Source organism: Oncorhynchus clarkii, chromosome 21, assembly GCF_045791955.1.
Source record: "Oncorhynchus clarkii lewisi isolate Uvic-CL-2024 chromosome 21, UVic_Ocla_1.0, whole genome shotgun sequence".
Classification (NCBI taxonomy): Eukaryota; Metazoa; Chordata; class Actinopteri; order Salmoniformes; family Salmonidae; genus Oncorhynchus; species Oncorhynchus clarkii.
Window position 1 is genome coordinate 10,171,202 of NC_092167.1, and position 27,605 is coordinate 10,198,806.

Consider the following 27,605-nt stretch of genomic DNA (forward strand, 5'->3'; position numbering starts at 1 on the left):
TTGTGTTCATTACAATCACAAGATCTTTTATTTTGGATCTTGCTGAGGGCTTAAGCATATTCCGTTGGACAGCTTGGTGGTCGAGTGTTGGTTTGTGAAGATGGGCCCCCTATGGTAGGAAGTAGGTTATAATGTTCATTCACAGCATCACAACTCAGGCGAAGGACAGTATAGCTAATTAGACTGCTGCCCAGGTGTGAGGTTAGAGGCTAAAGCCTAGAGAGAGTCACTGTCCAGCAGGTCTCAGCTCCTGTTTCACCATCCTCAATGTCCTTGCCCACATCTGGGTCCTCAATGGTAGGAGTGATCTGTGGAGACAGACGCTTCCACGGCAGCCTTTTTTTAAATATATTAAATCAGTTTAAATTGAATTACATTTGATAATTGATATGCTCCTCAAACTTTTATCCAATTTGTTGGTATGAATTCAAATGATCCAACAACTGGCTCACCAGAAAACTGAAATGGCAGCTGTACAGGAATCTTACTGAATAATTCCACCTTTGTTGTCCAGAAACAACAACCATTATTCATTTCTATGCAACTATCCCTCAAAGTGGGCCTGAATGTCTCACGTTTTGTAATATGATTCAATGGGCTTGTTGAGGTGAATGGGTGAATGGCTTCTTGTTGACCAGGTTGGCACGGGGATCTTCCCAGAGCCGGTCTTGGGGAGACCTCTGACAATCAGCACCTTCCTGAAAGCAGCCACTAGATCGATGGTCTCTCTGACCAGGCTCACCATCTCCATCACCACATCTTCCTGGCTATTCTGTAAGACAGACAGACAGACCACAGGTGGAGAACCACCTCCAACTGGGCACGGACATCCGAGAATGAAGAAAGTATCACCCAGAACAGATTAGTTGAAAAATGGGCTTTCCATTAGCCAAGCTGTAACACTGTATGGAGCTGTCTCATACCACATTATAATTCTGTATCTACCTCTTATACTTTCCTCAGCACCTGGCCTGTATCTGTGGTCACAAAGGGAAATCTGTTTATAGGAAACCATTAGAATAGCAGGGGTCACCACCATTATTTTGCATGTACTCCTAAACATCCCCATTTGAAAGTAAAATTATATGTAAAAGGCATGCTGGAAATGTTCCCTGCATGCCTGGCTGGAAATAAATGAATGGAATGGTATCAAACACATGTTTGGTACAATTACATTCACTCCATTCCGGCCATTGTTATGAGTCATCCTCCCCTCAGCAGTCTCATGTGATGCAGACTATTCATATGTATCTCTATCAGAAGGTGGAGATGAGGTCTTTCCATGGAGTTTTCTCTCTAAAACCACCAGGTGGCAGAAATGCAACTACCACTCAGGTGTTGCATACCCTTTTGATATTGTTTTATTATGGAATTAAATGTTTTAAATCCAGAATTAATTTAATTAATTATATGTGTACTGTATATTAACTTTAGACGTAGGCTACTAGAAGCAAAGAATCTGGCTATGGAATAAGAAATCACGTATCTTTTAACAACTCTCATGGTTTGATAATGAAAATATATTATAACACCCTAGTAGCCTAATAATCTGCATGAACCGTATAATATATCTCTTGAGGTTTCTCTTGGGGGTGAATAGCATGTTTGCCTTGGTTTAGCTATATCGGTGTCAGAAGTGGGATGGCCCCAGTGTTCCCTATAATATTTTATACACAGACAAGAAACAGTAAAGTACAGTACATTGTTTTCTCGCGTGATATCAAATGTCACTTACAGTATTAGGCATTTGCAAAGACCACAATATATTGACTCAAAGGTCAGTCTGGTATTTTGACAGAAAAAAACTGAAACAGGAAGTATTTCGTGTAGCCAGCTGGTGGTAATTGTAGTTGAATGAGCAGAGCTCACTGTGGCAGTGAAAGACGGACGTGCTGAGACAGAGAGAGCAATTCGCCGTGGAACTGTTTTCATTTACAGCTATTTATGCCACGACGAGAGAAATAGCTTAGACTGACTGAAAGCGTAGAAATATAGTGGACTAAAGAAGCACACTCCTGGTCCTTTTTTTTATCTTAAAAAAAAAGTATAAATCCAAGCGACCCGATAGCTTCCACACAAGGGCGTGTGTGGGTCTCCGGGAGCAGCGGCTCGCTTTTTAACCCTTGCATGTTGGTACTGTATATATTTGATATTTTTTGCATCACTTGGGTCCGGAGGATTTGCTTGAGGATGGGGTGTACCCTGAGTACGGACGATAAGGCGGCGGTGGAGCGCAGTAAAATGATCGACAGGAATCTGCGGGACGACGGGGAGAAAGCCGCAAGAGAGGTCAAGCTACTGCTTCTCGGTAAGGGAAGTGGTTGTCCTTGCTTCGTCCCGCAACGTGAAACATTGTGGGACGAAACAATGGTTATCCGTGAACTTCACAAACTGTAATATTAGCTGCGATTGCGACATTGTAACTAAATGTCAAACGCACTATTTACAGTGATAAACAATTGGTCTGCATACATATAATGGCAACAATTTGAATTGAGAATTCTAGCACGATTTCATACAATTCCGCATAGCACACAAGCTGTCGTAATCACATTTAAAACATTGTCAACTTTTGCATAGACCTTGAAATCAGAGCACATTGGCGAAATTGGACGACCTAATAAAACAAAAGTTTAAGATTTTTTTTCCCCGATTTAGCCTATAAGCAGAACAAAGGTCGTTGTCCACGCTGGCTCATCAGTTCCAGCCTTCGGTATGTTATCACCCTTACAGGCAGTTGCAACAAAGTACCCCCTCTTTGTTACGCTTGTTCAGCAACACAAATGGTTTCTATGGGCCATATTCATTGGCTTAATCCTCCAGCATTTGACACCTTTTTTGTCGCCTCTCTGCAGCATTGTTTGAATGCGATGTCCAGCTGAGTGCATATGATGTTTCCAACTTGGTAATTGGCCCAGAAACTGTTGGAATAACGAATTGCAATAACTGTACTACTATGTTCAAAACATTTTTGTTTGAGACCTCATCGCCTTTTTTGCTACTTCAGGCATGGATGGATGGATGTATGTTGTTTATGATTCCGCCATTTCTTAGATAAACATAGGTCAAAATTAAACTTCAGGCTCTTTCTTACCGCTACTCTCATTGGTTGTTGCAACAGTGGATGGACTTATCTCTGAGTTTAGCCTACTGCACAATGTGTTTCACCTAACATCAATTAAAACCGTGGACATTCCATTGACAAACAAAGAAGCCCATTTCCCTTGACAGAAACTAGTGATTGTTTTTGAAATACTGCTCTACCATCCACTCCATTGGGGAAGAGAAGGACTATGTGTCTTCTCTATAAATATGGGTATTCTTCACTGATGCCATGAGCAAGAATGGCTGTCCTGAAATACCTGTATAACTGTAGGCCTGTCAGTGGATGGCTATGAAAGCTTTTGGCGAGGACATTGTCCCTATGTTTTTTGTTTTGATTTCCTGCTATTTTCTTCTAGTTGTACATGCTGATATTTATAAACTGGGTGGTTCGAATGCTGATTTGCTGACACCTGTGGTATACCACGAGTATGACAACTTTTATTTGTACTTTTCTAATTACGTTGCTAATCAGTTTATAATAACAATAAGGCACTTCTAGGTTTGTGGTCTATGGTTATATGGTATAAGCCTCTTCCTTGTTGTTGAGAGCCTAGGCCACATTCATCTGTATTGCTATGAATGATGAAACTGATTCGAAGCAAGTCGGGTCAAGTACTATGGTCTGGCTGCAGGCTGCGACTTAGGTCTCCAAATATTCCTCTGAGTGAAATTATAACGTTTGTGTAAAGTCGATCCCAGACCTGTGACGTCCAATATTTTGAACTCTTTTGAAAACGGTGTCTCCCAAAATCATTTACTGAAGAAAAATATAAACACAACACGTAAAGTGACATTTTCCATACACACAAAAATATTTTCTCCTTTCCATACGCACAAATTGTTTACATCCCTGTTAGTCAGCATTTCTCATTTGCCAAGATAATCCATCCATCTGATGTGGCATATCAATAAGCTGTATTAAACAGCACGATCACTACACAGGTACACCTTGTGCTGGGGACTATATAAGGACACTCTAAAATGTACATTTGTCACAACACAATGTCACAGATGTCTCAACTTTTGAGGATGTGTGTAATTGGCATGCTTGCCTGCAAGTATAGTGTACACCAGAGCTGTTGCCGGAGAATTTCTCTACCATAAACTGCCTCCAACATCGTTTTAGATAATTTGGCAGTACATCCAACCGGCCTCACAACCGCAGGCCATGTGTAACCATGGCAGCCCATGCCCTCAACATCTGGCTTCTTCACCTGTGGGTAGTCTGAGACCATGCACCCGGACAGCTGATGAAACTGTGGGTTTGTACAACAGAAGAATTTCTGCACAATCTCTCAGGGAAGCTCCTCCTGCATGCTCGTCATTCTCACCACTTGACCTGACTGCAGTTTCGTGTCGTAACCGACTTCAGTGGGCAAATGCTCACCTTTCATGGCCACTGGCATGCTGGAGAATTGTGCTCTTCATGGATGAATCCCAGTTTCAACTGTTCCGAGCAGATGGCAGACAGTGTGTATAGTGTTGTGTGGGCGAGCGGTTTGCTGATGGCAATGTTGTGAACAGAGAGCCCCATGGTGGAGTTATGATATGGGCAGGCCTAAGCTTACGGTCAACGAACACCGTTACCTTTTATCAAGGACAATTTGAATGCACAGAGAACCTGTGACAAGATCCTGAGGTCAGTTGTCGTGTCATTCATCTGCCACCATCACCTCATGTTTCAGCATGATAATACACAGACCCATGTCGCAAGGATCTGTACACAATTCCTGGAAGCTGAAAATGTCCCAGTTTTACCATGGACTGCATACTCACCAGACATATCACCCATTGAGCATGTTTGGGATGCTCTGGATCGACCTGTACGGACGACCGCGTGTTCCCGTTCCCGACAATGTCCAGAAACTTCGCACAGCCATTGAAGAGGAGTGGGACAACATTCCACAGGCCACAATCAACAGCTTGATCAACACTATGCGTCAGACTTTGTCGGTTGGCAACCAACTTTAAGGTGCATTACCACCACTGACTGGTGTGTGGACCGCAGTTCATCTTTCAATCACCCACGTGGGTATATGCTCCTAAAAACCAATGAGGAGATGGGAGAGGTGGGACTTGCAGCACGTCAAAAATCGAACCAAGTTCTATTTTTCACCTGGCCATGCAGATGTTCGTTGACGCGCGTGAGCAGTTTAGATGAAATGATTGACTAACATGTATTTGTCAATTTATTTTGCAATGCAAGGTCAGCATGTTAGAGCTTGCAAGAAAGGCATTTCACTGTACTTGTGCATGTGACATTGAAACTTGTTTGCGTGTTGGCACCCTGACCTGCTTCCTGTGTCAGCCGTTCAGGTTGGTAACCAGGTAACACACCCAGCCTCGTCAGATGACCGTGAGATATGCTAATAGAGGAGCAACAGGAAGGAATGTTCTAGATCAGGTCTAAACTCTAACACTCATTATAAATTGAGGTGTACTCATGGAGAGGAGGAAGATGTTTTGGTTTCTGTTTGTTTACATATTAGTATTTTCTGTTACTATACTTCTGTCACAAAAGTCTCAATTCCTCTCATCTGCCTCCTAGTCGCCCCACTAAACATACTTTGTTTAATTACATCCTGGTCAAGAGGTCACAGCCATATCAGTGATGCTGATGGTGCATACATCGGCACAGGCAGCACCTCAGAAACGGTGGTGAATATTAACAATTAAATCACTTCAAGGACACCAAGCGTCAAGCGTCTGTGTTTTACATTGTGTGGCGTTGATGAGCTGACCCTGTCCATGTCTGTGCTGTGGACTTCATGGGGGGTGGTATACGGTAGGATGCACGCACAAATACAAAACAATTGTTGTATTCTCCAGAAAGGAACCTGCATGTAAGCATTTCATTGGCCAGTGTATACCATGTGTATCCTATATGACTCATAAAACTTAACACACACACACACAGCATAATGAGCCCTCTGTCAGCGGAGTGTACCGGCATCCTGCTGTCAGAGGAACAATCATTTGTATGAGGAGTGCTATGAATGTTTGGGTGTATGCTGTCAAGTCTGTACAAGCAACATCTTGTCTATATTAGGCTGACTAAATCCAACCACATTGGTGTCAAGATGTTTCTGTAGGTGGTCTATGTAACATTTTATGTACAGCGTTATGGGTAGTACTTTTATTTTACAGTACTAATGCTTCCACTTGTATTTCCTGGATGTTTGATTGGAAACTGTCTTTCTTGTACTTCAAATAGTTCAACACATGGTGGTTAATTATCTGTTACCAAATGTGTAGTTATAACTCTCAAATAAACAAACAGGCAATTCCTAGGTTATCACTATCTGCTATTTTTACCATGTCATTTATCACATCGGGTGATTTATGTAGGTCTACTGTAAACTGAAGTGCTTATGAATTATGAGGAATTCAGTAGCTTCCACTTCTCCAGCACCGTCCCGTTAGATCTACTACTGTTACTGGTCTCTTCCAGTAAAGTATCGGTCTGCATGTAGTTTGTTTCCTAAATCTATTATCTATTGTTCTGGATGTGGGCAGATGAATCCAGCTGATTGAGCTACATGACTCCCTGGTGGGTTAATGCTCCTGTAACTTCCTGGGTTCCCTTGTGAGTCACTCACAGGCTCAACAGCTCCCAATGGTAACGAGGGATGGTGCCAGCTAATGTGGCACCACTAATGTGGTTCACGGAGAGCGAGCCAGGCCCAGCTGTAAGCCCATTCAGCCCTGCCCCTCACTGCCTCTCTCGCCCTGTCCCCCTCTCCCAGAGAACTTTATGCCCTGGCCAGCCTAACTGAACCCCAGGCAGGACGTGCCCTGGTTCTTCTGGTGACTCAGACAGAAAACCCCTCGGATCATTAGATCTGAAAGCCCTCAACTCCGGGACAGGCAGAGAGACTGAGCTCTGAGAGAGTGGGAGGAACTCCAAAAGTGATTCTCCCCACCCTGGTATTATATAAAAGCTCCAACTTAATCATCATTTAAGATTAAAATACAACAGCGCTGTCATTTGGAATGAAGACTTGATTGTAGCCAATCCTACCACAGCACTTTAAAACTTTCCTTCATTGTCGACATGCTTGTCCTCTTTACTGTCTGTGGAAAACCACCTTGGAGGAAGTTCCAGGAGAGATGGGTTGGATGGTTGGTGGGCTTTAGAAGTACTGTTCTGTAAACGTCCATTTAGTTTGCAGGCCTCAACAATTTTTCTTAAAATACATTCTTTTCCCAACCGCCAGAAAGCAGCTGCCTCGCTGTGGTTTTGGTCTGGCTCTTTGATGGGTGGGTAACATGACTCTGTCTATCCCAGCCCACGAGGTCCACTTTTCTGCCTTTGCTTTCTTTAATGGCCCATGTGGCTCAAATCAGGGCCATTAGACTTTAGTGATGTAATAGGGGTGTGGCCCTACACCAGTAACTTTAGAGTTGAAGGACGGAGCAAGGTCAGTCAGTCCAGACTGGAGCGTTTGTTTGCCTTACTTAAAGAAATGTCATAAGGGAAAAGTACCTTGGCGATATCATTCAATAATTATTCCTATGACTTGCTAACGTACATTTTGTTGACACTATGCAGGGTTTTGTGTCCCATATTAAGAAATCATGTGTGTCGGTCAGACAGTAAAACATATCTAGAGGGAGGGTTCAGTGAACACTACGGCCTGTAAAGAGGGTATGTTTATTCTAGATTGAGAGGCAGCCAGTCAGTGTGGTAGGGAGTGAAATGCTGTGTTGTGTCGCTGCCTTGGCACCGAGGCCCTTAGCAGAAGGAGGGAGATGACTTTACATGCTGCCAATGCTGTGTGTCTGTGTGCGCGCACGTTTGTTTTTATGTGTGTGTGTGTGTGTTACAGTGCACGTGTGTCTGCTGTCTCGTAGTCCCTCTGGGGTTCTTAGTGGCACATGTGACTGTTTGGCTCCGGAGCAATGAGATGTGTTAGTCCTCCTCTCTGGGGCCAGGGCCACAGCAGTGACATGTAATTAAAACAATTTGTCCTCCGGTGAAAGCCATTCCAATTAGGCTGAACAGTAGGAGGTACCTGCCTGGCTTGCACACTGTTAAAACACACACATTCTCACACACACTCTGTATCAGCATGCTCTAAGGCTCTGGAGAAAGGCTTGTCCACAGGAATTCACTTCTACATGTTGGTTTCAGGTTCTCTACTGCGTTAGAGAAAGTTCCAGGCCCCCAAGTTTCACTTGCCACAACGAGAAGCCCTGACGTGTGTGTGTGTGTGTGCATGTGCTCATTGTCTTGCTGTAATGTAATACTAGCTGGGTCTTGCGAGATGGGAAGATTGGGTGTTACAGAACTAGCTTCCTCCTGGCAACTCAGATGGGTGTTAGTACAGCCTGGACAGTTCTGAATAAACAGTGAATAACTTTAATCACACTAGTAACAACAACATTGTATTAAAATGTTATATACTACTTTGGTAGTTGCATTTTATTGCATAGCCATGGCGTTTGTAATTACACAACAAAAATTGGGACTTTTTTTAATCCTCTACTGAACTTCTATAGAATTGGTAAGTAATACTAATGAGTAAGGTTTAGACTGACATGGCTACTGCTCCCCTTTTTCTGACTGTGTTTATTGTGTGCGAGCTGAGCAACCCCTATGGGAAGGGACTTAGCAAGCCCACGAAACAAGTGAAAACAATATGTTTGTTTTCAGGGACAACCCATATTTCCCAGTGGCCAGTGACTGTCCCTGAGTGGAAAAACCCACCGGTGGATGTTATGTCGAGGAGGGGGCCTGGCTTAGTCAATCTCCATGACACATCCTCTACTTATGTGTTATGGGGGCATTGTGTGCAGTTTGGGGACATTTGCCTATCAATAATACATGCCCGGGCTATGGAGATGAGCCATCACTACACAATCACCCCTAATCCTCCTCAGCTGACCGTGTGGCGAGCGCTGAGATGTCTTTGGTAACGGAGCCGGTTGCCATGGCAGTGTGCCATGTGTGACGGAGGCACGGAGCCCCTAGCAGCAGCCAGGCCCAAGCAACGCTTATTCTGTGTTCCCTGCCTCTCTCATAGGAGTATTGCCATGTCAATCACCTCTCCGCCTCACACTCATTGGATGCTAGCTTTAGTGTCCACCCTCCCAGCTCTTGTCCTCGTGAGTGTTTTACACAGCCTATCAGTCAGTAATGTGTAATTCAATATAGAAGGCTTGTACCATCTTGAAGTAACACAATATGTGCTCATAGGCCCATTAAGGCAAACCCTGGTTACAACTGATTGTTGTCAGCTCTGATATACCACCAGAAAGACAACTAACTAATTTAATGTACCAATGACCAGATATTAACTGGTTGATGGCAACGTTGTGTTAGTGGTTGCTGGAAACTACTGCAGGCTGCATGCTTCACTGCTGTTAATGAAGATGAGGACTGTACTGCCAGTGATTTGGCCTTTGCAATAATACTGAGGACCATAATGTATTCACCTCTGTCCCTTCACTGTACTCCCATCCCAACACACACACACACACACACACACTCATCACTCTCTGAATGTTACTGTGTTTGGCTATGGTGCGGCTCATTCAGTGAGTCTTGCGACGCTGCCTGAGATGGGTCATTGGTTCCTGCTGCAGTAGGTAGGTCCATAATGCTGTGTTAGTGCTGCTGTTGAAATGTGCCGATAAAGGGAGAGGTGGGGAGGGTCCGTATCGACCGGACGGCTGCAGAGCGACGCTGTGGGTCAGAGGCGTCAATACAGAAACACAGGAAGGGAAATGATCAGAGTGTTTGACCACCTCGGGGTTCTCCACGATGGTCCATTTCAAAAGGAGTTGCATAATGGCCTGTAATGAGTAGCTCTTTACAATTGGACTTTTCTTTCTCAGTATGTCAGTGTTATCCCATACCAGGCAATCAACATTATGGTCAGTGTTGGCTTGAAATTCCACTGCAGATTCGGAACACATCGCTCTTATCGCATAATTGCAATTAGTTCCATTATACGCTTTGACTAGTTTGGTAAATGTGTTCTCTCTCTCAGGTGCTGGTGAGTCGGGGAAGAGCACAATAGTCAAGCAGATGAAGTGAGTATGTTCCTTCCATTCTTCCAGATGCCATATCTGCCACACCATCAAAACAAAGCATTGTTTTTGCCCTTCTGTGTGGACAGTTCTCAAAAATTAGTCATTGTTATTGTCCTAGTGCCCCATTCAATTCAGATGCTGTAAACATTGTTACCTGGATAGTGTTGTTATCAATGTTTGCTTTCCCCCCCCTGTCATTTTATGATGGAAAGGTTGCCATGGGTTTGGGGGTTATTGGTCTGCTATTTTCCTGTCTCATTTTTTGCTGTTAATAAAAATGAACGTGTTCTCAAAAACAGAAAGTGTTGCTCCATGTTCCTCATGGTGACTGACTGACGTGTTGCTCCATGTTCCTCATGGTGACTGACTGACGTGTTGCTCCATGTTTCTCGTGACTGACTGACGTGTTGCTTCATGTTCCTCATGGTGACTGACTGTGTCGTGTTGCTCCATGTTCCTCCTTGTGACTGACTGTCGTGTTGCTCCATGTTTCTCCTTGTGACTGACTGTCGTGTTGCTCCATGTTTCTCCTTGTGACTGACTGTGTTGTGTTGCTCCATGTTTCTCCTTGTGACTGACTGATGTGTTGCTCCATGTTCCTCATGGTGACTGACTGTGTCGTGTTTCTCCTTGACTGACTGTGTCGTGTTTCTCCTTGACTGACTGTGTCGTGTTTCTCCTTGACTGACTGTGTCGTGTTGCTCCATGTTTCTCCTTGTGACTGACTGTGTCATGTTGCTCCATGTTTCTCCTTGTGACTGACTGTCGTGTTGCTCCATGTTTCTCCTTTTGACTGACTGATGTGTTGCTCCATGTTCCTCATGGTGACTGACTGTGTCGTGTTTCTCCTTGACTGACTGTGTCGTGTTGCTCCATGTTTCTCCTTGTGACTGACTGTGTCGTGTTGCTCCATGTTTCTCCTTGTGACTGACTGTGTCGTGTTGCTCTGTGTTTCTCCTTGTGACTGACTGTCGTGTTGCTCCATGTTTCTTATTTTGACTGACTGTCGTGTTGCTCCATGTTTCTCATGGTGACTGACTGTGTCGTGTTGCTCCGTGTTCCTCATAGTGACTGACTCTGTCGTTGCTCCGTGTTTCTCCTTGTGACTGACTCTGTCGTGTTGCTCCGTGTTTCTCATGGTGACTGACTGTGTCGTGTTGCTCCGTGTTCGTCATAGTGACTGACTCTGTCGTGTTGCTCCGTGTTTTTCATGGTGACTGACTGTGTCGTGTTGCTCCGTGTTTCTCATGGTGACTGACTGTGTCGTGTTGCTCCGTGTTTCTCATGGTGACTGACTGTCGTGTTGCTCTGTGTTTCTCCTTGTGACTGACTGTCGTGTTGCTCCGTGTTTCTCATGGTGACTGACTGTGTCGTGTTGCTCCGTGTTTCTCATGGTGACTGACTGTCGCGTTGCTCCGTGTTTCTCATGGTGACTGACTGTCGCGTTGCTCCGTGTTTCTCCTGGTGACTGACTGTGTCGTGTTGCTCCGTGTTTCTCCTTGTGACTGACTGTGTCGTGTTGCTCCATGTTTCTCCTTGTGACTGACTCTGTCGTGTTGCTCCATGTTCCTCATAGTGACTGACTGTAGTTGTGTCCTCCGTCCCGTGTGTCAGGATCATCCACGAGGCAGGCTACTCGGAGGAGGAGTGTAAACAGTACAGGGCTGTGGTCTACAGCAACACCATCCAGTCCATCATCGCCGTCATCCGAGCCATGGGACGACTCAAGATCGACTTTGGAGACGCCGCCAGAGCCGTGAGTGGGCTAGACATGATGATGATGATGATGATGGATTGCATTTATCAAAGCCTTCTGACTAAAACTATAAACACACCCAATCACATGCCCAACACTGATGATGCCATGGCAGTATTATTAATGCTATTGATGGTGATGATGGTAGGGATGATTTTCACAGTGGAACTGATGGTGACGATTTGATGGTAATAGTGATGGTTGTGCTGACGGACTGCTCTCTCCCAGGATGATGCGAGACAGCTGTTTGTGCTGGCGGGGTCGGCAGAGGAAGGCTTCATGACGGCGGAGCTGGCCGGGGTCATCAAACGCCTGTGGAAGGACGGAGGGGTACAGGCCTGCTTCAGCCGCTCACGAGAGTACCAGCTCAACGACTCTGCAGCATAGTGGGTCACACACACACACACCACCTTGTCCTGGTCAGACAGTCTGCTCCCCTTGGTCTGATACACACACACTCACACACAGAGCTCCTGAAGTTCCTCTTCCTCCTTAATTCTCTTCTGCTGGAAGTAAATACATTCTCATTCCTCTAAAATAACCAAAGGCCTTGAGCAGTCCATTTATTACAGATGCCCGCCCACTCTCTGGCAAACATGTATATCTCTACTGCCTACAGTCCAGTCCGCTTGGTGTTTCAACCTTGAGTGAAACTGTCAATATTTGTTTTGTGTGGGGGTGTCACCCCTGTAGCAGGACTGTAACACGCAGGCTGCTGCGTGTCTGCTGAGTCCTTGACCTTAGACGGCTACATGAGCTAAATGCTAACAGCAGATTGGCCAGGGCTGTTGTGTTTATCAAACCCTGGTAGCAAAACACCACAGACAGAAGAGCTAGAAAACATGTCCAAATCCCTTTGTCAGTGGGCAGCGTTTGAGCTCGAAACTCCCTCGGTTCAGTTGTTTTTTCCTGAAGTGGTTGTTCTTTTTTCGTCCGCATTGTGCCACAGCCTTTCCATAAGCCAGTGAAGTCACCAGAGGGGCAGCCCCTGCGGTGTGTCATGAGAAACCCCTCTACCTTGTTTTGGAACGGAACAGACTTCACCGATTGGCTCTCTGGCCTCTGGTGCCGCAGCTGCTGGCCATTTCCAAATCAATACCCAGAATCCTTTTGGCCAGGGCTACCACACACACATAGAGAGGCACACATACCAGCGTCACGTAGCCTGCCGACCGGCCTCTACAGCGAAGCAGCTGACACCGATCTCTGCTGTTTGTTTGGGTTAAAACACCAGTGCTGCTGAGTAGTGTGTAATTACTGCTGCCGTGATCTTTTGGAAGAGTAATACAGGGTAGGCTGTTTGAGCTGGGGGGGGGGGGGGGGGGGGGGGGGGGTTCTACTGTAGATTTCACTGTTGAGGAAGGGGCAGGTGTGTGCGACAAGTCCAGAACTGAGCCCTATGTGGAAATATTGGATGAGGGACCGTTCTGAGGCAACAGAAGGGGGCACTGATAGTGTGGAAGAGTGGAAAAAATGTCACTTGTTTTTCCCAGTTCAAGATATAGAAGCAGACATGGTTCATGGCCAAACAAGATCTGTTTATTATTAGAATAGCTTATTGTCCTATTGTTCCATTGAAGTATGTGTATTGGATGCATTGACTCCCATCTAAACATTCTCTCTCTCCCCCTCCCTTCTCCAGTTACTTAAACGATTTGGACAGGATATCCCAAGCCACCTATATCCCGACCCAGCAGGATGTCCTGAGGACTAGAGTCAAAACCACAGGCATTGTGGAGACACATTTCACATTCAAGGACCTCCACTTCAAGTGAGCACTTCCCCCAAATCCCTTTTTAAGTGTAGTCATATTCCCTACTTTAAACAGGATAACTCAATCTACTTCCCTACTGTGCCTATTGAATCTCTCAAACCCATAGAAATGTCCTTAGTCCAGTGGTTCATTGTGACAGAGCTGAACCATACGACATAAGCAGTGAATCATATCTGTTCTAGTGTTCCATTGGCTGATACCAGAGAGGAAAGGGGAACGATTGGCTCACTGGTCAATACCCATATTTCCAGTGTTGGGGATTAGTGAACTACATGTAGTTCAACTAGTAATTGAACTGCATTTTACAGTAGCTTGGTGGTAGATCAACTAAATTCAAATCTAGGTAGTGTTTTCAGTAGTGAACTGTTTTACTATGTAGTGGTGTGGCTAACTACTGGATCTGCACACAACTTCTTTACCATATAGCGGTGTAGCTAACTACTGGAACTATACGCTACTTCTTTACCATATAGCGGTGTAGCTAACTACTGGAACTATACACTACTTCTTTACCATGTAGTGGTGTGGCTAACTACTGGAACTACACACTACTTCTTTACCATGTAGTGGTGTGGCTAACTACTGGAACTACACACTACTTCTTTACCATGTAGTGCTGTAGCTAACTACTGGAACTACACACTACTTCTTTACCATGTAGTGGTGTAGCTAACTACTGGAACTACACACTACTTCTTTACCACGTAGTGGTGTAGCGAACTACACACTACTTCTTTACCACGTAGTGGTGTAGCTAACTACTGGAACTACACACTACTTCTTTACCACGTAGTGGTGTAGCTAACTACTGGAACTACACACTACTTCTTTACCGTGTAGCTAACTACTGGAGCTGCACACGACTTCTTTACCATGTAGTGGTGTGGCGAACTACTGGAACTACAGACTACTTCTTTACCATGTAGTGGTGTAGCTGACTACTGGAACTACACACTACTTCTTTACCATGTAGCGGTGTAGCTAACTACTGGAACTACACACTACTTCTTTACCATGTAGTGGTGTAGCTGACTACTGGAACTACACACTACTTCTTTACCACGTAGTGGTGTAGCTAACTACTGGAACTACACACTACTTCTTTACCACGTAGTGGTGTAGCTAACTACTGGAACTACACACTACTTCTTTACCACGTAGTGGTGTAGCTAACTACTGGAACTACACACTACTTCTTTACCGTGTAGCTAACTACTGGAGCTGCACACGACTTCTTTACCATGTAGTGGTGTGGCGAACTACTGGAACTACAGACTACTTCTTTACCATGTAGTGGTGTAGCTGACTACTGGAACTACACACTACTTCTTTACCATGTAGTGGTGTAGCTAACTTCTGGAGCTACACACTACTTCTTTACCGTGTAGCTAACTACTGGAGCTGCACACGACTTCTTTACCATGTAGTGGTGTGGCGAACTACTGGAACTACAGACTACTTCTTTACCATGTAGTGGTGTAGCTGACTACTGGAACTACACACTACTTCTTTACCATATAGCGGTGTAGCTAACTTCTGGAGCTACACACTACTACTTTTGCAACAAACAAAAAAATCATACCTGCCTAATTGTCACTTGAAACAGTTTTTGTGTTATATTGGCTAAATTACACATTCAAAATAACTTTAGTTAAGTTAACTATGTTTTCCTTAATGGTAGCATTAGTGTAGCTTAACTTCTTCCAGTGTGAAGTAATCGGTAGCTCGGTAAACTATATTTTCAGAGTAGCTTCCACAACACTGCATATTTAGTTGTTTTATCATGTCTGTCCCCCACTCCACATCCTAGTTGAATAGCAAGCCCTTTAAAAATGCTCTTCCTCAACAGTTTGTTCAGCCAAGCCACTCAGTGCAACTCAGCAGAGAGAACTATGTGGAGCCATTCCAATGCAAACCATATCTAAGTACATTAGAGCCCCACAGCCGTCTGTGTGCCAATGGGTGGAAACTGGCTCACAAAGCGGGTGACATTATTAGGGCTTGTTCCCTTGGGTTACGTTAATGGGTTATACAGCTCAAAGTGCAAATTGGTACGGGTATAAACAAGAATGTTATTTAAAATACAAAAACATTACATTTAACAAAGTGTATCCATGTATACCCCATAAAACAATTATACCCTCCCTTCTAAATATTTTATTATGTGTTGAACATTTCTACTGTGTACCATCTCTCCACAACACAGAAAAGCATCCAAAAAATGAATGTATTCTCTGTCATTTCCACCTGGTGGCCTGTTAGATGGTTAAACACTTAAACCCAGAGCCCTAGGCCACAGCTCTGTTTTCTCTAGTGGCCAATGGCCAATAAAGTTGTTTGTCTTGTGTGCGGCATGCATGGAAACATACACCGTCTACATTGTCTGGTGCTCAGGATGTTTGATGTTGGAGGTCAGAGGTCCGAGAGGAAGAAGTGGATCCACTGCTTCGAGGGTGTCACTGCCATCATCTTCTGTGTGGCGCTCAGCGACTATGATCTGGTGCTGGCTGAAGATGAGGAGATGGTGAGTTCCTGTCCAACGATGGACATTAAATAAGAGTACATGTACAGTACCAGTCAAAAGTTTGGAAACACCTACTCATTCAAGGGTTTCTTTATTTTTACTATTTTCTACATTGTAGAATAATAGTGAAGACATAAACTATGAAATAACACATGGAATCATGTAGGAACCAAAAAAGTGTTAAACAAATCAAAATGTATTTTAGATTCTTCAAAGTAGCCACCCTTTGCCTTGATAACAGCTTTGTACACGCTTGGCATTCTCTCAACCAGCTTCACCTGGAATGCATTTCCAACAGTCTTGGAGTTCCCACATACGCTGAGCACTTGTTGGCTGCTTTTCCTTCACTCTGCGGTCCAACTCATCCCAAACCATCTCATTTGGGTTGAGGTTGGGTGATCTGATGCAGCACTCCATCACTCTCCTTCTTAGTCAAATAGCCCTTACACAGCCTGGAGGTGTTGGGTTATTGTCCTGTTGAAAAGCAAATGATAGTCCCACTAAGTGCGAACCAGATGGGATGGCGTATTGCTGCAGAATGCTCTGGTAGCCATGCTGGTTAAGTGTGTCTTGAATTTGAAATAAATCACTGACAGTGTCACCAGCACTGACAGTGTCACCAGCAAAGCACCCACCCCCCACACCACACCACACCATCACATCACCTCCTCCATGGAAACCACACATGCGGAGGTCATCTGTGTGTCTCACATTGACACGGAGGTTGGAACCAAACATCTCAAATTTGGACTCATCAGACCAAAGGACAGATTTCCACCGGTCTGATGTCCATTGCTCGTGTCTCTTGGCCCAAGCAAGTCTATTCTTCTTATTTGTGTCCTTCAGTAGTGGTTTCCTTGCAGCAATTCGACCATGAAGGCCTGAATCACGCAGTCTCCTCTGAACAGTTGATGTTGATATGTGTCTTACTTGAACTCTGTGAAGCATTTATTTGGGCTGCAATTTCTGAGGCTGGTAACTCTAATGAACCTATCCTCTGCAGCAGAGGTAACTGTGGGTCTTCCTTTCATGTGTCAGTTTCATCATAGCGTTTGATGGTTTTTGCAAATGCACTTGAAGACACTTTCAAAGTTCTTGAACTTTTACAGATTGACTTACCTTCATGTCTTAAAACCAGTTGCGACGAGCAAACCCGGATCCGGGATCCTATTTATAGCCTCAAGCTCATTACCATAACGCAACGTTAACTATTCATGAAAATCGCAAATGAAATGAAATAAATATATTAGCTCCCAAGCTTAGCCTTTTGTTAACAACACTGTCATCTCAGATTTTCAAAATATGCTTTTGAACCATAGCTAAACAAGCATTTGTGTAAGGGTATTGATAGCTAGCATACCATTAAGCCTGGCATTCAGCATGCAACATTTTCACAAAAACAAGAAAAGCATTCAAATATAATCATTTACCTTTGAAGAACTTCGGATGTTTTCAATGAGGAGACTCTCAGTTAGATAGCAAATGTTCAGTTTTTCCAAAAAGATTATTTGTGTAGGAGAAATCGGTCTGTTTTATTCTTCACGTTTGGCTGAGAAAAAAAACTGAAAATTCAGTCATAACGCAAACTTTTTTTCCAAATTAACTCCATAATATCGACAGAAACATGGCAAACGTTGTTTAGAATCAATCCTCAATGTGTTTTTCACATATCTATTCGATGATAAGTCACTCCTGGCAGTTTGGTTTCTCCTCTCTTCAAAATGGAAAAATGCGTGCACCTGGAGATTGCGCAATAGTTTCGACGGAGGACACCCAGTGGACACCTGGTAAATGTACTCTCTTATGGTCAATTTTCCAATGATATGCCTACAAATACGTCACAATGCTGCAAACACCTTGGGGAAACGACAAAGTGTAGGCTCTCTCCTTGCGCATTCACAGACATATAAGGAGACATTGGTACACAGCGCCTCAAAAATCTGTCTCACTTCCTGTATGAAATTTCATCTTGGTTTCGCCTGTAGCATTAGTTCTGTGGCACACACAGACAATATCTTTGCAGTTTTGGAAACGTCAGTGTTTTCTTTCCAAAGCTGTCAATTATATGCATAGTCGAGCATCTTTTCGTGACAAAATATCTTGTTTAAAAAGGGAACGTTTTTCATCCAAAAATGAAATACTGCCCCCAGAGTTTCATGAGGTTAAATGAATGATGGACTATCGTTTCTCTTTGCTTATTGGAGTTGTTCTTGCCATATTATGGACTTGGTATTTTATCAAATAGGGCCATCTACTGTATACCACCCCTATTTTGTCACACAACTGATTGGCTCAAACGCATTAAGAAGGAAAGAAATTCCACAAACTAACTTTTAACAAGCCACACCTGTTAATTTAAATGCATTCCAGGTGACTACCTCATGAAGCTGGTTGAGAGAATGCCAAGTGTGCAAAACTGTCAAGGAAAAGGGTGGCTACTTTGAAAAATATAAAATCTATTTTGATTTGTTGAAGACTGTTTTGGTTACTACATGATTCCATATGTGTTATTTCATAGTTTGATGTCTTCACTATTATTCTATAAAGCTAACTCTGGAATGAGGAGTGTGTACAAACGTTTGACTGGTACTGTATATCTGTATGAAACCAGCCAAGTCCTGAACAAAAAATCGTTCTCAATATAATATTTACATTGAACATGCATTTTACTGGGTCTGTGAAACTGTCTCTACGAGTCCAAACGTGTTTCTGAGTATATCTCGATAGTTTAAAAAGGCTTTCTCTCCTCAACTCCTTTCCTTCATCTGTACTGATCTGAAAACATAGGATAAAGCAATATGGTGGACGTCCTAGCATGTGTTTGCTTTCACTTGTCCCGTTATTCCACATCAGTGCAGGTGAAGTCCTGTAGCTCGAAGCCCCACAAAAGCTATTGTCCAATGTTGCCTTCTTCTCGCCCCAGAATCGGATGCATGAGAGCATGAAGCTGTTTGACTCCATCTGCAACAACAAGTGGTTCACAGACACCTCCATCATCCTCTTCCTTAACAAGAAAGACCTGTTTGAGGAGAAGATCAAGAAGAGTCCTCTAACTATCTGTTACCCAGAATACGCAGGTACAGTAACACAGCCAACCAGCCATGGTAGATTTATAGAATGATTGGGGATAACTGTGAATTGTGTGTGACTTATCGCTGGAGTTGTCTGTACATTTTCAATGATTTCTTTGTCATTTGCACACTTGAACAAATATAATTGAATGTCTACATGATTGGAAAGAGGATCTCATATAAACATGTACCGCCGGTAATATAGTGTAGTTACTGAACATATTCAGATGGTATGTTCCACCGCATCAGTGTTGTGACAGGAGACGTTCAACAGACATTGGTCACTTCTACCTTTTTAAAAACTTCTTCGGGATCGGTGTTCATTCCACAGGACGGTTGAGCTAACGTAGGCTAATGCGATTAGCATGATGTTGTAAGAAAGAAGAACATTTCCCAGGACATAGACATATCTGATATTGGCAGAAAGCTTAAATTCTTGTTAATCTAACTGCACTGTCCAATTTACAGTAGATATTACGGTGAAATAATACCATGCTATTGTTTGAGGAGAGTGCACAGTTTTGAACATAAAGTTATTAATAAACCAATTAGGCACATTTGGGCAGTCATGATACAACATTTTGAGCAGAAAAACAATGGTTCATTGGATCAGTCTAAAACGTTGCACATGCACTGATGTCATCTAGTGGCCAAAGTCTAAATTGCACGTGGGCTGGGATAGGCCATAATGTATTTTCTCTTGCATTTCAAAGATGATGGTACAAAAAAAACATTATTTTTTCTTTGTATTATCTTTTACCAGATCTATTGTTATTCTTCTACATTCCGTTTACATTTCTAAAAACTTCAGTGTTTCAAATGACCACCCCTCATCACTGTCAAACTCTCCCTAAAACACTTCTGCGAGCAGGCCTTTCTAATCGACCTGGCCCGGGTATCCTGGAAGGATATTGACCTCATCCCGTCAGTTGAGGATGCCTGGTCATTCTTTAAAAGTAACTTCCTCACCATTTTAGATAAGCATACTCCGTTCAAAAAATGCAGAACTACGAACAGATATAGCCTTTGGTCCACTCCAGACCTGACTGCCCTCGACGAGCACAAAAACATCCTGTGGCGGACTGCAATAGCATCGAATAGTCCCCGCGATATGCAACTGTTCAGGGAAGTCAGGAACCAATACACGCAGTCAGTCAGGAAAGCAAAGGCCAGCTTTTTCAAGCAGAAATTTGCATCCTGTAGCTCTAACTCCAAAAAGTTCTGGGACATTGTAAAGTCCATGGAGAACAAGAGCACCTCCTCCCAGCTGCCCACTGCACTGAGGCTAGGTAACACAGTCACCACCGATTTTAAATCCATGATAATCGAAAACTTCAACAAGCATTTCTCAACGTGAAATAAAAAATTGAAAAAGACGGTTGGGTAATTAAGGTCACAGTTATGAAAACTTAGGACACTAAAGAGGCCTTTCTACTGACTCTGAGAAACACCTAAAGAAAGATGCCCAGGGTCCCTGCTCATCTGCATGAACGTTCCTTAGGCATGCTGCAAGGAGGCATGAGAACTGCAAATGTGGCCAGGTCAATAAATTGAAATGTCCGTACTGTGAGATGCATAAGACAGCGCTACAGGAAGATAGGACGGACAGCTGATCGTCCTCGCAGTGGCAGACCACGTGCAACAACACTTGCACAGGATCTGTACATCTGAATGTCACACCTGCAGGACAGGTACAGGATGGTGGCAACAACTGCTCGAGTTACACCAGGAACGCACAATCCCTCCATCAGTACTCAGACTGTCCGCAATAGGCTGAGAGGGGCTGGACTGAGGGCTTGTAGGCCTGTTGTAAGGCAGGTCCTCACCAGACATCACCGGCAACTATGGGCACAAACCCACCGTCGCTGGACCAGTCAGGACTGGCAAAAAGTGCTCTTCTCTGACGAGTCGCGGTTTTGTCTCACCAGGGGTGATTGTCGGATTTGCCTTTATCGTTGAAGGAATGAGCGTTACACCGAGGTCTGTACTCTGGAGCGGGATCGAGGTGGAGGGTCTGTCATGGTCTGGGGCGGTGCCACAGCATCATTGGACTGAGCTTGTTGTCATTGCAAGCGATCTCAACGCTTTGCGTTACAGGGAAGACATCCTCCTCCCTCATGTGGTACCCTTCCTGCATCCTGATATGAGCCTCCATCATGACAATGCCACCAGCCATACTGCTCGTTCTGTGCGTGATTTCCTGCAAGACAGGAATGTCAGTGTTCTGCCATGGCCAGCGAAAAACCCGGATCTCATTCCCATTGAGCACGTCTGGGACGTGTTGGATCGGAGGGTGAGGGCTAGGGCCATTCCCCCCAGAAATGTCTGGGAACTTGCAGGTGCCTTGGTGGAAGAGTGGGGTAACATCTCACAGCAAGAACTGGCAAATCTGGTGCAGTCCATGAGGAGGAGATGAACTGCAGTACTCAATGCAGCTGGTGGCCACACCAGATACTGACTGTTACCTTTGATTTTGACCGCTCCCCCTTTGTTCAGATATTGCATGTTAAGTTTGCTAAATAATAAATGCAGTTGACAGTGAGAGGATGGTTATTTTTTTGCTGAGTTGATGTACTGTCTTGCACTTCAGTTGAATTCTCACTCCTATTAACATCAATTCATGACATAGTGAGAATGCCTGAAGTAGAGGCTGGGACTACGCCTTATGAGGAAAGTCATTAGAAATGTGGGGGTTTTCTTGTCTTGCGGCTAGGCTCCAACACATACGAGGAAGCTGCGGCCTACATCCAGTGTCAGTTTGAGGACCTGAACAAGAGGAAGGACACCAAGGAGATCTACACCCACTTCACCTGCGCCACCGACACCAAGAACGTCCAGTTTGTCTTCGACGCCGTCACTGACGTCATCATCAAGAACAACCTGAAGGACTGTGGGCTCTTCTAAGACCTGGATTTCATCGATGGAAGTTTTCTGGTAAGCCCACCTTTTTTTTTCGTTCCCTTTCTCCATCAATCTGTCCCTCTCTCTCCCTTCTCATCACTTCTCTATGTGCAACATAGCCCTGCCTACGCACTGCAGACAAATCAAATCAAATCAAATTTTATTTGTCACATACACATGGTTAGCAGATGTTAATGCGAGTGTAGCGAAATGCTTGTGCTTCTAGTTCCGACAATGCAGTAATCTAACTAACAATTCCAAAACTACTGTCTTGTACACAGTGTAAGGGGATAAAGAATATGTACATAAGGATATATGAATGAGTGATGGTACAGAGCAGCAAAGGCAAGATACAGTAGATGGTATCGAGTACAGTATGTACAAATGAGATGAGTATGTAAACAAAGTGGCATAGTTTAAAGTGGCTAGTGATACATGTATTACATAAGGATACAGTCGATGATATAGAGTACAGTATATACGTATGCATATGAGATGAATAATGTAGGGTAAGTAACATTATATAAGGTAGCATTGTTTAAAGTGGCTAGTGATATATTTACATCATTTCCCATCAATTCCCATTATTAAAGTGGCTGGAGTTGAGTCAGTGTCAGTGTGTTGGCAGCAGCCACTCAGTGTTAGTGGTGGCTGTTTAACAGTCTGATGGCCTTGAGATAGAAGCTGTTTTTCAGTCTCTCGGTCCCAGCTTTGATGCACCTGTACTGACCTCGCCTTCTGGATGATAGCGGGGTGAACAGGCAGTGGCTCGGGTGGTTGATGTCCTTGATGATCTTTATGGCCGCCTTCCTGTGACATCGGGTGGTGTAGGTGTCCTGGAGGGCAGGTAGTTTGCCCCCGGTGATGCGTTGTGCAGACCTCACTACCCTCTGGAGAGCCTTACGGTTGAGGGCGGTGCAGTTGCCATACCAGGCAGTGATACAGCCCGCCAGGATGCTCTCGATTGTGCATCTGTAGAAGTTTGTGAGTGCGTTTGGTGACAAGCCGAATTTCTTCAGCCTCCTGAGGTTGAAGAGGCGCTGCTGCGCCTTCTTCACGATGCTGTCTGTATGAGTGGACCAATTCAGTTTGTCTGTGATGTGTATGCCGAGGAACGTAAAACTTGCTACCCTCTCCACTACTGTTCCATCGATGTGGATAGGGGGGTGTTCCCTCTGCTGTTTCCTGAAGTCCACAATCATCTCCTTAGTTTTGTTGACGTTGAGTGTGAGGTTATTTTCCTGACACCACACTCCGAGGGCCCTCACCTCCTCCCTGTAGGCCGTCTCGTCGTTGTTGGTAATCAAGCCTACCACTGTTGTGTCGTCCGCAAACTTGATGATTTGAGTTGGAGGCGTGCGTGGCCACGCAGTCGTGGGTGAACAGGGAGTACAGGAGAGGGCTCAGAACGCACCCTTGTGGGGCCCCAGTGTTGAGGATCAGCGGGGAGGAGATGTTGTTGCCTACCCTCACCACCTGGGGGCGGCCCGTCAGGAAGTCCAGTACCCAGTTGCACAGGGCGGGGTCGAGACCCAGGGTCTCGAGCTTGATGACGAGCTTGGAGGGGTACTATGGTGTTGAATGCCGAGCTGTAGTCGATGAACAGCATTCTCACATAGGTATTCCTCTTGTCCAGGTGGGTTAGGGCAGTGTGCAGTGTGGTTGAGATTGCATCGTCTGTGGACCTATTTGGGCGGTAAGCAAATTGGAGTGGGTCTAGGGTGTCAGGTAGGGTGGAGGTGATATGGTCCTTGACTAGTCTCTCAAAGCACTTCATGATGACGGATGTGAGTGCTACGGGGCGGTAGTCGTTTAGCTCAGTTACCTTAGCTTTCTTGGGAACAGGAACAATGGTGGCCCTCTTGAAGCATGTGGGAACAGCAGACTGGTATAGGGATTGATTGAATATGTCCGTAAACACACCGGCCAGCTGGTCTGCGCATGCTCTGAGGGCGCGGCTGGGGATGCCATCTGGGCCTGCAGCCTTGCGAGGGTTAACACGTTTAAATGTCTTACTCACCTCGGCTGCAGTGAAGGAGAGACCGCATGTTTTCGTTGCAGGCCGTGTCAGTGGCACTGTATTGTCCTCAAAGCGGGCAAAAAAGTTATTTAGTCTGCCTGGGAGCAAGACATCCTGGTCCGTGACTGGGCTGGATTTCTTCCTGTAGTCCGTGATTGACTGTAGACCCTGCCACATGCCTCTTGTGTCTGAGCCGTTGAATTGAGATTCTACTTTGTCTCTGTACTGGCGCTTAGCTTGTTTGATAGCCTTGCGGAGGGAATAGCTGCACTGTTTGTATTCGGTCATGTTACCAGACACCTTGCCCTGATTAAAAGCAGTGGTTCGCGCTTTTAGTTTCACACGAATGCTGCCATCAATCCACCGTTTCTGGTTAGGGAATGTTTTAATCGTTGCTATGGGAACGACATATTCAACGCACGTTCTAATGAACTCGCACACCGAATCAGCGTATTCGTCAATGTTGTTATCTGACGCAATACGAAACATCTCCCAGTCCACGTGATGGAAGCAGTCTTGGAGTGTGGAGTCAGCTTGGTCGGACCAGCGTTGGACAGACCTCAGCGTGGGAGCCTCTTGTTTTAGTTTCTGTCGGTAGGCAGGGATCAACAAAATGGAGTCGTGGTCAGCTTTTCCGAAAGGGGGGCGGGGCAGGGCCTTATATGCGTCGCGGAAGTTAGAGTAACAATGATCCAAGGTCTTTCCACCCCTGGTTGCGCAATCGATATGCTGATAAAATTTGGGGAGTCTTGTTTTCAGATTAGCCTTGTTAAAATCCCCAGCTACAATGAATGCAGCCTCCGGATAAATCGTTTCCAGTTTGCAGAGAGTTAAATAAAGTTTGTTCAGAGCCATCGATGTGTCTGCTTGGGGGGGGATATATACGGCTGTGATTATAATCGAAGAGAATTCGAATTGAACTTGTGTTCGTATGTGTAGAGTGCTGGGGGATTGATGTTGGCGCTACATGGTTGAGGGCACATGTCTGACTGGTGGCTGCCATGAGTGCTCACAGTGCCAGTGTTGAGGACTTACAAACATATATTGTTTGACCATGCCATGATCATCTCCCAAACATCTTAATGGTGCAGAACATTTAATTAGACTCCCAAATCAATAGGGCTTCAAATGTCGCAACCACCAGTTTGATAGCTGAAACTGTTGGTACGTTGTCAAGGTTGGAGGTCACGTGTGTTGCGAAGCAGAGGATCAAGCCCAGAGGTTCGAGCCCAGTATGGGGACAGGGAGTGGAGGAAGCCAAACTGTTAGCAGCACACTGAGATCCGTTACACTAGCATGCTGCAGTCATAGCCAAGGCCGGTTTCAGGCAGGGTGCACGGTATTATCCACATTGCCAGTGTGCTAAACTAGAATGCTAGCTTTCCCAGATGGTGAAAGTTATCCACAGGAGCTCTTGTTGTCGTGTGTATCTCTACCTCCTGACGACTGGCATCCAACTTCAAACGTTTTAAAATCAGTTGACGGATTTGATTTGTAACAAGTTGAGCTGCTTCCAGGCTGCCTCAGAGATGCAGTTTAACCCTTTCATGATCAAACGCGTGTTAAATCTAATCAGCTGAAATCAAGGCCCTCTTGATTCGGGAGCCTAATCAAATGTTCTGCTCCATTAAGATGTTTGGGAGATGATCATGGCATGGTCAAACAATATTTTAAGGATATTTGAATGGAAGGCCGTTTGTACCGCCAAGCATACAATAAGATCTAATTGTGTCTATTTCTCTCTCTCACTCTTTCTCTATTTCTCACTCTTTCTCTCTCTAGGCGGTGAAAAGCCAGCATAATGTGCGTTTTCGGGGAGAAGTTCACAAGAATCTGATTGGGGAGAATCAATTATGGACCATTGCTGTACTATATGCCACTTTTAACAGATTTATTTATGTTTTTGTCTTGGAACAATTTGAATTAGCGTTTAAACATTTGTGTTGGATGTTTGTGTCGTTGTAAAATCATTTTCACACTTTTTTTTTTATTTTTTGGAAGAGCAAGCTTGTTTTATTTAGTTTGTTCCTTTTTTAAGCCCTCTCTAGAAAATGAAGCTTGCATTTTGGTGGAAATATTCCTTTTCTCCCTCCCCAATTGTTAGGGGAAAGGGATTTGAGCTCAGTTTGTTTGTACTTGTGCCTTTTGCATGTCCTTTTTCTCTGCAGTCACTGACCAAATTGCTATTTTTTTTGCCTGCTGAAATCGTTCCAACATAAACGGTGAAACGTTTCCTGAGGGATATTAACAATCTTTTGTGCACATTCCCAACCAATTTAGTGGCGAGATTCCTCGTGGTCCAAAGGTGTGTATGTGTGTCTCGATGGTGACCAACACAAGCCCTGCCCACAGGCTGTCCCATACTGACAAAGGGATGTGGTTTTTAACAGTACACCATATCCTATGTGTATCCAATATGAACCCTAGCTAGGTCAGGGAGCTTACGTTATGCTGTGTAATGACAGAATAGCTCAATCGGAGTCATATTTTACTGTATATTTTAAGATTTATTTAAGGTGGCTTCGGGGACTTGGTCTCTGCGAACACTGCAGAATCACAATTGTAAAGTAAAAATGAATGGGGAACAAGCACATGGTTATGGTCTGTAACCAGCCACAGCTGTCTGTGTGTTCTCCAACAGACAGGGAGCCTTTGTACACTCATTCCCTTATTTTGCTAATAAAACCCTTTACAAACCATTCAGTGAACCTGGCGTCTTCAGTGCTCTCCTGAGTTACAGTTGGTGAAAAGGTGGAGGGAGTCAACTTACTTCAGGTGAGTTTGAGCATTTCTTCTAGTCACCCTCATGTATTCATCCTTATGTCATGTTATCATTGTTATGTCATGTAGTCATCCTTATGTCATCATTTATGTCTTACCATCCCGTTTCTTCATTCCATGTTGATGTCACACTGGCTGCCATGTCCAGTTAGCTGGGAACCCCAAAATGAATTATTCTGTTTCACTTTAGTTTTACTGCACACGGTGTGACACACTTCACTGTGAAACAGAGGTATAACGGGAGTGATTTTCCCACCGGGCTAATTCCCAGTGTCTTTGTTCCTTAATTCTTTAACGTAGCGTAACATTTTTGAAATTCAAGTGTTGAGTGTTTGGCACAAACACATACAAAACACATCAGATCATAGTGTGTGTGATCAAGGAAACTGGCAAACTGGAGACAATTCTCCTTGTCTCTAGATTATTCTCCTCTGGTGGCATTTCCCTGTCTGTTTGAATATACATGTGGAGTGTGGCACTAATGTTGTTTGTTGGGTGTTGAATGATTGGCATCCTATTGTCATTGGGGTTGTGGGTGACTTGAGGAGAGGCAGAGTCTAGTCAGTGGCCATGGTGACATGTTTAGTCATAGTGATTTTTAAAAAAATGTAATGTCATTATCTCGTTTCTCTGAT

At 44.4% G+C, this 27,605-nt stretch overlaps 1 protein-coding gene across 1 annotated transcript; it reads left to right on the top strand.

Annotated features, from left to right (window-relative positions):
* Nucleotides 1-1,689: 1,689 nt before the first annotated feature.
* On the top strand, nucleotides 1,690-26,888 carry LOC139378508 (guanine nucleotide-binding protein G(i) subunit alpha-1-like). The gene is made up of 9 exons (XM_071120732.1): nucleotides 1,690-2,308; nucleotides 10,101-10,143; nucleotides 11,758-11,899; nucleotides 12,128-12,285; nucleotides 13,542-13,670; nucleotides 16,068-16,197; nucleotides 19,121-19,274; nucleotides 21,982-22,202; nucleotides 25,972-26,888. The coding sequence occupies exons 1-8, from the start codon at nucleotides 2,128-2,130 to the stop codon at nucleotides 22,170-22,172; spliced, it is 1,128 nt and encodes a 375-aa protein (XP_070976833.1). The 5' UTR covers nucleotides 1,690-2,127; the 3' UTR covers nucleotides 22,173-22,202; nucleotides 25,972-26,888.
* The last annotated feature ends 717 nt before the right edge of the window (nucleotides 26,889-27,605 follow it).